The 14,360-nt window shown below is 40.8% G+C and overlaps 1 protein-coding gene across 2 annotated transcripts in view; it reads right to left on the bottom strand.

The window, feature by feature from the left end:
- The window catches only part of KIF4A (kinesin family member 4A), a 351,035-nt gene that overhangs the window by 61,792 nt on the left and 274,883 nt on the right, over nt 1–14,360 (bottom strand). Inside the window, exons 27-29 of one of the 2 annotated variants that reach the window (XM_053699056.1) lie at nt 2,575–2,679; nt 2,345–2,494; nt 1,457–1,570 (exon numbers count right to left, since the gene is read on the bottom strand). In XM_053699056.1, the coding sequence (XP_053555031.1) occupies nt 1,457–1,570; nt 2,345–2,494; nt 2,575–2,679 (369 nt within the window). The remainder of the gene's footprint in view (nt 1–1,456; nt 1,571–2,344; nt 2,495–2,574; nt 2,680–14,360) is intronic. The other variant, XM_053699057.1, reaches the window with a different exon arrangement.

The following is a 14,360-nucleotide window of genomic DNA, read 5'->3' as shown; positions in this document are numbered from 1 at the left end:
TTTGCCACTTCCTGTTAGCAGGAGGTTAATATCCCACAAGTAAGAATGAAATCCGTGGACTCGTCATATCTTTGTAAAAGAAAGAAGTTTAATATAGTAATTTACTTGGCTCCAAGCAAATTTAACAACATTTAAGGGACACTGAACCCACATTTTTTCTTTTGTGATTCAGATATCGCATTCAAATAACTTTTTAATTTACTCCTATTATCAATTTTCTTCATTCTCTTGCTATCTTTATTTGAAAAAGAAGGCATCTAAGCTAACTAGCCAGAAATTTTTGGGCCGGCATCTAAACTTACATTCTTGCTTTTCAAATAGAGATACCAAGAGAATGAAGAAGAGTAAATTAGAAAGTTGCTTAAAATTCCATGCTCTATCTGAATCGCGAAAGACATTTTTTTAAGTTCAGTGTCCCTTTAACTAGTTAAAAAAAATTCTAGTGAAATGGAATTTTTAAACAAACCATTCTTTCATTGTGAGGGTTAAACCGTCACATCAAAGAAAACACCTGTGACTCTTCAGACAAGGCTACAGCTGCTGCGCCTTGATGGCTTTATCCCAAATCTGCAGTAGGATTGAAATATGATTTGTGGGTAGTATATTCCTTTTTAGGGGTAATATTGTAATATAAAATGCACAGTAATAAACTATGCAATATACTCATTTTGATGCTGTCTGCTGAAAACATTGGATTTTCCTGTCAGGAAAACTGAAAGAGCACATATCAGGCATAACAAGCCTAACCTTGTAACATCTCTCCCTAACTTCTAGTTTGTGATCTTTTCTGCTGAATCCAAACACTGGAGATTTTGTTAACACAATATCAGTGGCCTCATCTCCAGACACAAGGTTATTTTTCAATATAGTTTAGTCTCTGATTATATATGTTAGTCTACTGGAAGACTGCAGAAAATAGTATATTAAATAAAAAAAAATGTTTACCAACTCTTTAAGCACATGCTACGAAAGGGAAAAGGTTTAGAGCATGTATTTTTAAACTAGAACGCCATTTTAATCTTTTTAGGTGTGCTTATTGCACGTATTCAACATTGTCATTCCTTTAAGCAGTATCCAGAAATCTTAAAAAGGGATAGGAAAGTCAAAATTAATCTTGCATGATATAGATAGAGTATGTCATTTTTAGACTTTTAAATTCACTTTTTCAGAAGTGCTTTGTTCTCTTGGTATCCCTTGCTGAAAGATTTTGTACATCTCACACTAGTGGGAGCTAACTGTTGATTGGTGCATGCACACATTTGTCTCTTGTGATTAGCTAACTAGATGTATTCATCACGCTGCAAGGTAGTGCAATGCTGCTCCTTCAGCAAAGGTTAGAGAGAAGAGAATAAAGCAAATTTGACAAAAGAAGTAAATTGGAAAGTTGTTTAAATTGTATATTCTATCCGAATCAAAGAAAATGTTCAGTTTTCCTGTCCCTTAAAGGAACACTCACCATGTTCTCTCTGTTGCGGCACTTAGAAGAGTCACATAAACAGTCATCAGAGCAGTTCTGCTTTCCTTTCCTGCAGCGGCACATTTTGTTCCCACAACGTCCTTTACATGAACACTAGGGATGGCGAAGAGAAGAGATGTCAGAATAAGGTCTCAGCAACCTTAAAGTGACATTCTAGTGCAAAATGCATAGTAGGCGGAATTTTTCTATCAATGCTACAACAAATTAAAGCATGCCATTTTTGCACTGTAATTAAAGGGATATGAAACTCTAAACGTTTTCATTGCGATTCTGATAGAGCATACAATTTTAAACAACTTTCCAAATTACTTGTTATCTAATTTGCTTTGTGTTCTTGGTATCCTTAGTTTAAAAGCATACCTAGGTAGGCTCAGGAGCAGCAATGCACTACTGGGAGCTAGCTGCTGATTGATTGCTGCACGTATATGCCTCTCACTTAAGTTCACCAAATATGTTCAGCTAGCTCCTAGAAGTGCATTGCTGCTCCTTCAAAGGACACAAAAAGAATGAAACAAATGTGATAATAGAAGTTAAATGTAAAGCTGTTTAAAATTACATGCTTCTCAATCATCAAAGAAAACGTTTGGGTTTCATGTCCCTTTAACCCCTGCAAAAGGAAGCGACCAAGCTCAGGTCCTGAGTAGAAAACCGAAAGTAAGCCAATTCAGAAGTCACATGACCCCACCAATTGCTGGCTGTGGTCAGGGGCCCAGCAGCACCAACTGTATTTAATCCCATTGTATGCTTTAAACAGAGCACATTGTTTGCACTAGAATGTCCCATTAACCAAACCAGAGCTTGGTATATAACATATTGATTAAAATATGAAACTCAGGTTATATAAAAATCTGTGTCATTTCTACTTACCCCATTTGGCGACCTTTTTGTTTGTTTCGTATTTTTTCCTGGCAACCAAATTTTATCGGTTGTATCAGGATCAGAATCCTCAGACTCAGAGAGCAAATCTTCCAGGACCACAGCAGCAGTTTTTGTGGTCAGGCGTCGTGAAGATTTTGGCTAGAAATAAAAGGGGCAATTGGTAAGATAACTCTCCCTACATTTTTTTGGCACGTTAGGGCTGTGGATGTCTTCAATACCTTTGGAGGAATAAAATCGAAGGGAGAATCTGGAGAGTCTACCAGAGGCTCTGGTAGGATGTTGATTAGTTTCCTTCCACTTGCAACCTGTAGAAGCGCCAATTTCTAAAATATGAATGTCAGACATGAGTAACTTTAGAAAGTACAAGGTTAAAAATAGAAAATCATTAGTCGATGTATGGAACACATATTGAAGTTAAACAGATAATTGAAACAGGCAAAATTATGCAAAAAGAATAAAGCTCAATGCCTAGATAAAGATAGAAGTGTGGTTTAATAAGCAACAAGTGTACATGGCTGTGTCAACTTGGTAGCACTCAAAATAACTGATGTGTTTCATGCATGCTCACATACACTTCATAAGTGATTATATTATTGATAACCGGAACATGGAAAAAATGTAAAGGATTGCACTTAAAGTGACAAATGGCCAAAACTGAAATGCACAATTTATGCAAAAATGCTACTAGGAAATGTTATGCTGCTGAAACAGTCCTATGCTGTAAAACCTGTGTGTACCCTCAAACAGTTTAGAGAACCAGCAGTGGCGCTCACCATGTCAGTCATAAAAGCCACTGCAGACTAAGAAGAAGTGGCGTTTGCAAACTAGTTCACAAAACACATGAAGCATAGGCATTTTACTAAAACAGTGAAAGCATTTATTAGGTGAGCATTGAAGTATACTGGGGGGGGGGCACCTCTATTAAAAAAAAAAAGTAGATTTTTGAATCATTAAATTTTTTTTTTAAAAAAAAAAAAAGTCCAATAAATCTTTATGTCTTCTGTATAATTTTATTTTTGTTTCTGGCGAATGCAACACATTGTACTACATCAAAGCTTGGGTGCATTAGCTGGTTTTAGACTATACAGGGATTCATGCAGGGCAGCCTCTAAGGAGGGAAGAGAACACCGGCATTGCTTTATCCTGTCTTCAGATAAAAGTGCTTTCCAGACAAAACATGAAATGTGCCAAAACATTGAATTATTATTTATTTTTTTAAACAATATTGTTCATTTTTTTGCAGTGGGCTTTAATTTGACCTTCTTAATCTTCCCAGGATCCTGATGTTCTGGTAGAGATTTTAATTTTTGCTGAAAGAACAGCAATGTTTTTGATTAGACAATGTCAACTAAAGTGAAAATAAATCTGCATTAAAGTAATAGTAAAGCCTAGCATTTCAAAGACTCTAGGATTTACCATCACTAAAAAACATAATTTATGCAAGAATTTACTTGATAAATTAATTTCTTTCATATTGGCAAGAGTCCATGAGCTAGTGACATATGGGATATACAATCCTACCAGGAGGGGCAAAGTTTCCCAAACCTCAAAATGCCTATAAATACACCCCTCACCACACCCGCAATTCAGTTTAACAAATAGCCAAGTACTGGGGTGATAAAGAAAGGAGTAAAAAGCATCAAAGGAATTTGGAAATAATTGTGCTTTATACAAAAAAAATCATAACCACCATAAAAAGGGGTGGGCCTCATGAACTCTTGCCAATATGAAAGAAATTAATTTATCAGGTAAATTCTTACATAAATTATGTTTTCTTTCATGTAATTGGCAAGAGTCCATGAGCTAGTGACGCATGGGATATCAATACCCAAGATGTGGAACTCCACGCAAGAGTCACTAGAGAGGGAGGGAAAAAATAAACAGCCATTTTCCGCTGAAAAAATAATCCACAACCCAAAATATAAAAGTTTATTCTTTAAATGACAAGAAAAACTTAAAACATCAGCAGAAGAATCAAAACAGTAGAATTTAGTAAATGAATGTAAAGAAGACCAAGTTGCCGCTTTGCAAATTTGATCAACTGAAGCTTCATTCTTAAAAGCCCACGAAGTGGAGACTGATTTAGTAGAATGAGCTGTAATTCTCAGAGGCGGGGCCTGATCCGACTCCAATAAGCTTGATGAATCAAAAGCTTTAACCAAGAAGCCAAGGAAATAGCAGAAGCCTTCTGACCTTTCCTAGGACCAGAAAATATAATAAATAGACCTAAAATCTTTAGTAGCTTCAACATAATATTTCAAAGCTCTCACCACATCCAAAGAATGTAAGGATTTTTCCAAAGAATTCTTAGGATTAGGACACAAGGAAGGGACAACAAATTTCTCTACTAATGTTGTTAGAATTGACAACCTTAGGTAAAAATTTAAATGAAGTCCGCAAAACCGCCTTACCCTGATGAAAAAATCAGAAAAGGAGATTCACAAAAAAGAGCAGATAGCTCAGAAACTCTTTTAGCAGAAGAAATGGCCAAAAGGAACAACACTTTCCAAGAAAGTAGTTTAATGTCCAAAAAATGCATAGGCTCAAATGGAGAAGCCTGTAAAGCCCTCAAAACCAAATTATGACTCCAAGGAGGAGAGATTGATTTAATGACAGGCTTAATACGAACTAAAGCCTGTTCAAAACAGTGAATATCAGGAAATTTAGCAATCTTTCTGTGAAATAAAACAGAAAGAGCAGAGATTTGTCCCTTCAAGGAACTTGCAGACAACCCCTTATCCAAACCATCCTGAAGAAACTGTAAAAATCTAGGAATTCTAAAAGAATGCCAAGAAAATTTATGAGAAGAACACCATGAAATGCAAGTCTTCCAAATTCGATAATGAATCTTTCTAGAGACAGATTAACGAGCTTGTAACATAGTATTAATCCCTGAGTCAGAGAAATCTCTATGACTTAGCACTAAGCGATCAATTTCCATACCTTCAAATTTAATGATTTGAGATCCTGATGGAAAAACGGACCTTGAAACAGTAGGTCCGGCCTTAACGGAAGTGGCCAAGGTTGGCAACTGGACATCCATCCAAACAAGAGCCACATACCAAAACCTGTGAGGCCATGCTGGAGCCACCAGCAAACCAAACGATTGTTCCATGATGGTTTTGGAGATCGCTCTTGGAAGAAGAACTAGAGGCGGGAAAATATAAGCAGGTTGATAACACTAAGGAAGTGTCAGCGCACCCACTGCTTCCACCTGAAAATCCCTGGACCGGCATCTGGGAAGTCTCTTGTTTAGATGAGAGGCCATCAGATCTATATCTGGAAGACCCCATATCTGAACAATCTGAGAAAACACATCTGGATGGAGGGACTACTCTCCCGGATGTAAAGTCTGACGGCTGATCAAGCCCAAAAGGACACATCCAGAGGCCTAAAAAATGAAGGCCAAACCGCTCAATAGCGGTAACGGGCATTAAGCCCTCCACCACATGGGGGAGGAAACTCTAAGATATGAGGAAATCAGATGTCAGAGTGACGCAGCGGAAAAACTCCCCTGCCCGATCATCTATGACTGAAGGCTATAAGGACTGAAACAATCCTTCCTACCTCACGGACCCACAGGTCCTCTCGGATGCTTAGTTGAACATGAAAAACAATGATAACTTGAGCACTCGGCGCTTCTACCGAACCAGCCGAGCAGAACAGTGCCACCTGTCCGAACAGCCGCAAAACCGAATGAACTTGACAGGACCAGCCTGCACCTAGGGTCCCAACCGGAAAGCTGCGTACATTTTCCCTCGTAGGGGAAAAAAACCAACAGAAAAACATAATTTATGTAAGAACTTACCTGATAAATTCATTTCTTTCATATTAGCAAGAGTCCATGAGCTAGTGACGTATGGGATATACATTCCTACCAGGAGGGGCAAAGTTTCCCAAACCTCAAAATGCCTATAAATACACCCCTCACCACACCCACAATTCAGTTTAACGAATAGCCAAGAAGTGGGGTGATAAAAAAGTGCGCAAGCATATAAAATAAGGAATTGGAATAATTGTGCTTTATACAAAAATCATAACCACCACAAAAAAAGGGTGGGCCTCATGGACTCTTGCTAATATGAAAGAAATGAATTTATCAGGTAAGTTCTTACATAAATTATGTTTTCTTTCATGTAATTAGCAAGAGTCCATGAGCTAGTGACGTATGGGATAATGATTACCCAAGATGTGGATCTTTCCACGCAAGAGTCACTAGAGAGGGAGGGATAAAATAAAGACAGCCAATTCCTGCTGAAAATAATCCACACCCAAAATAAAGTTTAATGAAAAACATAAGCAGAAGATTCAAACTGAAACCGCTGCCTGAAGTACTTTTCTACCAAAAACTGCTTCAGAAGAAGAAAATACATCAAAATGGTAGAATTTAGTAAAAGTATGCAAAGAGGACCAAGTTGCTGCTTTGCAAATCTGATCAATCGAAGCTTCATTCCTGAACGCCCAGGAAGTAGAAACTGACCTAGTAGAATGAGCTGTAATCCTTTGAGGCGGAGTTTTACCCGACTCAACATAGGCAAGATGAATTAAAGATTTCAACCAAGATGCCAAAGAAATGGCAGAAGCTTTCTGGCCTTTTCTAGAACCGGAAAAGATAACAAATAAACTAGAAGTCTTTCGGAAAGACTTAGTAGCTTCAACATAATATTTCAAAGCTCTAACAACATCCAAAGAATGTAACGATTTCTCCTTAGAATTCTTAGGATTAGGACATAATGAAGGAACCACAATTTCTCTACTAATGTTGTTGGAATTCACAACTTTAGGTAAAAATTCAAAAGAAGTTCACAACACTGCCTTATCCTGATGAAAAATCAGAAAAGGAGACTCACAAGAAAGAGCAGATAATTCAGAAACTCTTCTGGCAGAAGAGATTGCCAAAAGGAACAAAACTTTCCAAGAAAGTAATTTAATGTCCAATGAATGCATAGGTTCAAACGGAGGAGCTTGAAGAGCCCCTAGAACCAAATTCAAACTCCAAGGAGGAGAAATTGACTTAATGACAGGTTTTATACGAACCAAAGCTTGTACAAAACAATGAATATCAGGAAGATTAGCAATCTGTGAAAAAGAACAGAAAGAGCAGAGATTTGTCCTTTCAAGGAACTTGCGGACAAACCTTTATCTAAACCATCCTGAAGAAACTGTAAAATTCTTGGAATTCTAAAAGAATGCCAAGAAAAATGATGAGAAAGACACCAAGAAATATAAGTCTTCCAGACTCTATAATATATCTCTCTGGATACAGATTTACAAGCCTGTAACATAGTATTAATCACAGAGTCAGAGAAACCTCTTTGACTAAGAATCAAGCGTTCAATCTCCATACCTTTAAATTTAAGGATTTGAGATCCTGATGGAAAAAAGGACCTTGCGACAGAAGGTCTGGTCGTAGCGGAAGAGTCCACGGATGGCAAGAGGCCATCCGGACAAGATCCGCATACCAAAACCTGTGAGGCCATGCCGGAGCTACCAGCAGAACAAACGAGCATTCCTTCAGAATCTTGGAGATTACTCTTGGAAGAAGAACTAGAGGCGGAAAGATATAAGCAGGATGATACTTCCAAGGAAGTGATAATGCATCCACTGCTTCCGCCTGAGGATCCCGGGATCTGGACAGATACCTGGGAAGTTTCTTGTTTAGATGAGACGCCATCAGATCTATTTCTGGAAGCTCCCATATTTGAACAATCTCAAGAAATACCTCTGGGTGAAGAGACCATTCGCCCGGATGCAACGTTTGGCGACTGAGATAATCCGCTTCCCAATTGTCTATACCTGGGATATAAACCGCAGAGTTTAGACAGGAGCTGAATTCCGCCCAAACCAGAATTTGAGATACTTCTTTCATAGCCAGAGGACTGTGAGTCCCTCCTTGATGATTGATGTATACCACAGTTGTGACATTGTCTGTCTGAAAACAAATGAACGATTCTCTCTTCAGAAGAGGCCAAGACTTAAGAGTTCTGAAAGTTGCACGGAGTTCCAAAATATTGATCGGTAATCTCACCTCCTGAGATTCCCAAACTCCTTGTGCCGTCAGAGATCCCCACACAGCTCCCCAACCTGTGAGACTTGCATCTGTTGAAATTACAGTCCAGGTCGGAAGCAAAAAAGAAGCCCCCTGAATTAAACGATGGTGATCTGTCCACCACGTTAGAGAGTGTCGTACAATCGGTTTTAAAGAAATTAATTGAGATATCTTTGTGTAATCCCTGCACCATTGATTCAGCATACAGAGCTGAAGAGGTCGCATGTGAAAACGAGCAAAGGGGATCGCGTCCGATGCAGCAGTCATAAGACCTAGAATTTCCATGCATAAAGCTACCGAAGGGAATGATTGTGACTGAAGGTTTCGACAAGCTGAAATCAATTTTAGACGTCTCTTGTCTGTTAAAGACAGAGTCATGGACACTGAATCTATCTGGAAACCCAGAAAAGTTACTCTTGTCTGAGGAATCAATGAACTTTTTGGTAAATTGATCCTCCAACCATGATCTTGAAGAAACAACACAAGTCGATTCGTATGAGATTCTGCTAAATGTAAAGACTGAGCAAGTACCAAGATATCGTCCAAATAAGGAAATACCACAATACCCTGTTCTCTGATTACAGACAGAAGGGCACCGAGAACCTTTGTAAAAATTCTTGGAGCTGTAGCTAGGCCAAACGGCAGAGCCACAAACTGGTAATGCTTGTCCAGAAAAGAGAATCTCAGGAACTGATAATGATCTGGATGAATCGGAATATGCAGATAAGCATCCTGTAAATCTATTGTGGACATATAATGCCCTTGCTGAACAAAAGGCAAGATAGTCCTTACAGTTACCATTTTGAACGTTGGTATCCTTACATAACGATTCAATATTTTTAGATCCAGAACTGGTCTGAAGGAATTCTCCTTCTTTGGTACAATGAAGAGATTTGAATAAAACCCCATCCCCTGTTCCAGAACTGGAACTGGCATAATTACTCCAGCCAACTCTAGATCTGAAACACAATTCAGAAATGCTTGAGCTTTCACTGGATTTACTGGGACACGGGAAAGAAAAAATCTCTTTGCAGGAGGTCTCATCTTGAAACCAATTCTGTACCCTTCTGAAACAATGTTCTGAATCCAAAGATTGTGAACAGAATTGATCCAAATTTCTTTGAAAAAACGTAACCTGCCCCCTACCAGCTGAGCTGGAATGAGGGCCGCACCTTCATGTGGACTTAGAAGCAGGCTTTGCCTTTCTAGAAGGCTTGGATTTATTCCAGACTGGAGATGGTTTCCAAACTGAAACTGCTCCTGAGGATGAAGGATCAGGCTTTTGTTCTTTGTTGAAACGAAAGGAACGAAAACGATTATTAGCCCTGTTTTTACCCTTAGATATTTTATCCTGTGGTAAAAAAACATAATTTATGCTTACCTGATAAATTCCTTTCTTCTGTTGTGTGATCAGTCCACGGGTCATCATTACTTCTGGGATATTATCTGCTCCCCTACAGGAAGTGCAAGAGGATTCACCCAGCAGAGTTGCTATATAGCTCCTCCCCTCTACGTCACCTCCAGTCATTCGACCAAAGACCAACGAGAAAGGAGAAGCCAAGGGTGTAGTGGTGACTGAATTATAATTTAAAAAATATTTACCTGCCTTAAAAAAACAGGGCGGGCCGTGGACTGATCACACAACAGAAGAAAGGAATTTATCAGGTAAGCATAAATTATGTTTTCTTCTGTTATGTGTGATCAGTCCACGGGTCATCATTACTTCTGGGATACCAATACCAAAGCAAAAGTACACGGATGACGGGAGGGATAGGCAGGCTCTTTATACAGAAGGAACCACTGCCTGAAGAACCTTTCTCCCAAAAATAGCCTCCGAAGAAGCAAAAGTGTCAAATTTGTAAAATTTGGAAAAAGTATGAAGCGAAGACCAAGTTGCAGCCTTGCAAATCTGTTCAACAGAGGCCTCATTCTTAAAGGCCCAAGTGGAAGCCACAGCTCTAGTGGAATGAGCTGTAATTCTTTCAGGAGGCTGCTGTCCAGCAGTCTCATAGGCTAAACGTATTATGCTACGAAGCCAAAAAGAGAGAGAGGTAGCAGAAGCTTTTTGACCTCTCCTCTGTCCAGAATAAACGACAAACAGGGAAGAAGTTTGGCGAAAATCTTTAGTTGCCTGCAAGTAGAACTTGAGGGCACGAACTACATCTAGATTGTGTAGAAGACGTTCCTTCTTTGAAGAAGGATTTGGACACAAGGATGGAACAACAATCTCTTGATTGATATTCCTGTTAGAGACAACCTTAGGTAAGAACCCAGGTTTAGTACGCAGAACTACCTTGTCTGAGTGAAAGATCAGATAAGGAGAATCACAATGTAGGGCTGATAACTCAGAGACTCTTCGAGCCGAGGAAATAGCCATTAAAAATAGAACTTTCCAAGATAACAATTTTATATCAATGGAATGAAGGGGTTCAAACGGAACACCCTGTAAAACGTTAAGAACTAAGTTTAAACTCCATGGCGGAGCAACAGTTTTAAACACAGGCTTGATCCTAGCTAAAGCCTGACAAAAGGCCTGGATGTCTGAATTTTCTGACAGACGCCTGTGTAACAAGATGGACAGAGCTGAGATCTGTCCCTTTAATGAGCTAGCCGATAAACCCTTTTCTAAACCTTCTTGTAGAAAAGACAATATCCTAGGAATCCTAACCTTACTCCAGGAGTAATCTTTGGATTCACACCAGTATAGGTATTTACGCCATATTTTATGGTAAATCTTTCTGGTAACAGGCTTCCTAGCCTGTATCAGGGTATCAATAACCGACTCAGAAAAACCACTTCAGAGAAGTTAGACTTTGATGTTTGAATGGACCCTGAATCAGAAGGTCCTGTCTTAGAGGTAGAGACCAAGGCGGACAGGATGACATGTCCACTAGATCTGCATACCAAGTCCTGCGCGGCCATGCAGGCGCTATTAGAATCACTGATGCTCTCTCCTGTTTGATTTTGGCAATCAATCGAGGAAGCAGCGGGAAGGGTGGAAACACATAAGCCATCCTGAAGTTCCAAGGTGCTGTCAAAGCATCTATCAGAACCGCTCCCGGATCCCTGGATCTGGATCCGTAGCGAGGAAGTTTGGCGTTCTGGCGAGACGCCATGAGATCTATCTCTGGTTTGCCCCAATGTCGAAGTATTTGGGCAAAGACCTCCGGATGAAGTTCCCACTCCCCCGGATGAAGAGTCTGGCGACTCAAGAAATCCGCCTCCCAGTTCTCCACTCCCGGGATGTGGATTGCTGACAGGTGGCAAGAGTGAGACTCTGCCCAGCGAATTATCTTTGATACTTCTATCATTGCTAGGGAGCTTCTTGTCCCTCCCTGATGGTTGATGTAAGCTACAGTCGTGATGTTGTCCGACTGAAACCTGATGAACCCCCGAGTCTTTAACTGGGGCCAAGCTAGAAGGGCATTGAGAACTGCTCTCAATTCCAGAATGTTTATTGGCAGGAGACTTTCCTCCTGACTCCATTGTCCCTGAGCCTTCAGAGAATTCCAGACAGCGCCCCAACCTAGAAGGCTGGCGTCTGTTGTTACAATTGTCCAGTCCGGCCTGCTGAACGGCATCCCCCTGGACAGATGTGGCCGAGAAAGCCACCATAGAAGAGAGTTTCTGGTCTCTTGATCCAGATTCAGAGTGGGGGACAAATCTGAGTAATCCCCATTCCACTGACTCAGCATGCACAATTGCAGCGGTCTGAGATGTAGGCGTGCAAAGGGTACTAGGTCCATTGCTGCTACCATTAAGCCGATCACCTCCATGCATTGAGCTACTGACGGGAGTTGAATGGAATGAAGGACACGGCATGCATTTAGAAGCTTTGTTAATCTGTCTTCTGTCAGATAAATCTTCATTTCTACAGAATCTATAAGAGTCCCCAAGAATGGAACTCTTGTGAGAGGCAAGAGAGAACTCTTCTTTTCGTTCACTTTCCATCCATGCGACCTTAGAAATGCCAGAACTAACTCTGTATGAGACTTGGCAGTTTGAAAGCTTGAAGCTTGTATCAGAATGTCGTCTAGGTACGGAGCTACCGAAATTCCTCGCGGTCTCAGAACCGCTAGAAGGGCACCCAGAACCTTTGTGAAGATTCTTGGAGCCGTAGCCAATCCGAATGGAAGGGCTACAAACTGGTAATGCCTGTCTAAGAAGGCAAACCTTAGATACCGGTAATGATCTTTGTGAATCGGTATGTGAAGGTAAGCATCCTTTAAATCCACTGTGGTCATGTACTGACCCTTTTGGATCATGGGTAAGATTGTCCGAATAGTTTCCATTTTGAACGATGGAACTCTTAGGAATTTGTTTAGGATCTTTAAATCCAAGATTGGCCTGAAAGTTCCCTCTTTTTTGGGAACCACAAACAGGTTTGAGTAAAACCCTTGTCCTTGTTCCGACCGCGGAACCGGATGGATCACTCCCATTAATAATAGATCTTGTACACAGCGTAGAAACGCGTCTTTCTTTATTTGGTTTGTTGACAACCTTGACAGATGAAATCTCCCTCTTGGGGGAGATAATTTGAAGTCTAGAAGGTATCCCTGAGATATGATCTCTAGCGCCCAGGGATCCTGGACATCTCTTGCCCAAGCCTGGGCGAAGAGAGAGAGTCTGCCCCCCACTAGATCCGGTCCCGGATCGGGGGCCCTCGGTTCATGCTGTCTTAGGGGCAGCAGCAGGTTTTCTGGCCTGCTTGCCCTTATTCCAGGACTGGTTAGGTTTCCAGCCTTGTCTGTAACGAGCAACAGCTCCTTCCTGTTTTGGTGCAGTGGAAGTTGATGCTGCACCTGCTTTGAAATTCCGAAAGGGACGAAAAGTAGACTGTCTAGCCTTAGCTTTGGCTTTGTCTTGAGGTAGAGCGTGGCCCTTACCTCCTGTAATGTCAGCGATAATTTCTTTCAAACCGGGCCCAAATAAAGTTTGCCCCTTGAAAGGTATATTAAGTAATTTGGACTTAGAAGTTACATCAGCCGACCAGGATTTTAGCCACAGCGCCCTACGTGCCTGAATGGCGAATCCTGAATTCTTAGCCGTAAGTTTGGTTAAATGTACTACGGCCTCCGAAATGAATGAATTAGCTAGTTTAAGGACTCTAAGCCTGTCCGTAATGTCGTCCAGCGTAGCGGAACTAAGGTTCTCTTCCAGAGACTCAATCCAAAATGCTGCCGCAGCCGTAATCGGCGCGATGCATGCAAGGGGTTGCAATATAAAACCTTGTTGAACAAACATTTTCTTAAGGTAACCCTCTAATTTTTTATCCATAGGATCTGAAAAAGCACAGCTATCCTCCACCGGGATAGTGGTGCGCTTAGCTAAAGTAGAAACTGCTCCCTCCACCTTAGGGACCGTTTGCCATAAGTCCCGTGTGGTGGCGTCTATTGGAAACATCTTTCTAAATATTGGAGGGGGTGAGAACGGCACACCGGGTCTATCCCACTCCTTAGTAACAATTTCAGTTAATCTCTTAGGTATAGGAAAAACGTCAGTACTCGCCGGTACCGCAAAGTATTTATCCAACCTACACATTTTCTCTGGTATTGCAACAGTGTTACAATCGTTAAGAGCCGCTAAGACCTCCCCTAGTAATACACGGAGGTTTTCCAATTTAAATTTAAAATTTGAAATATCTGAATCCAATCTGCTTGGATCAGAACCGTCACCTACAGAATGAAGCTCTCCGTCCTCATGCTCTGCAAGCTGTGACGCAGTATCAGACATGGCCCTAGAATTATCAGCGCACTCTGTTCTCACCCCAGAGTGATCACGCTTGCCTCTTAGTTCTGGTAACTTAGCCAAAACTTCAGTCATAACAGTAGCCATATCTTGTAATGTTATCTGTAATGGCTGCCCAGATGTACTAGGCGCCATAATATCACGCACCTCCCGGGCGGGAGACGCAGGTACTGACACGTGAGGCGAGTTAGACGGCATAACTCTCCC

This window comes from Bombina bombina, chromosome 1 (genome assembly GCF_027579735.1).
Source record: "Bombina bombina isolate aBomBom1 chromosome 1, aBomBom1.pri, whole genome shotgun sequence".
NCBI classification, from domain to species: Eukaryota; Metazoa; Chordata; class Amphibia; order Anura; family Bombinatoridae; genus Bombina; species Bombina bombina.
Note: the sequence above shows the minus strand (reverse complement) of the source record. Positions and strands in the feature narration are given on the sequence as shown.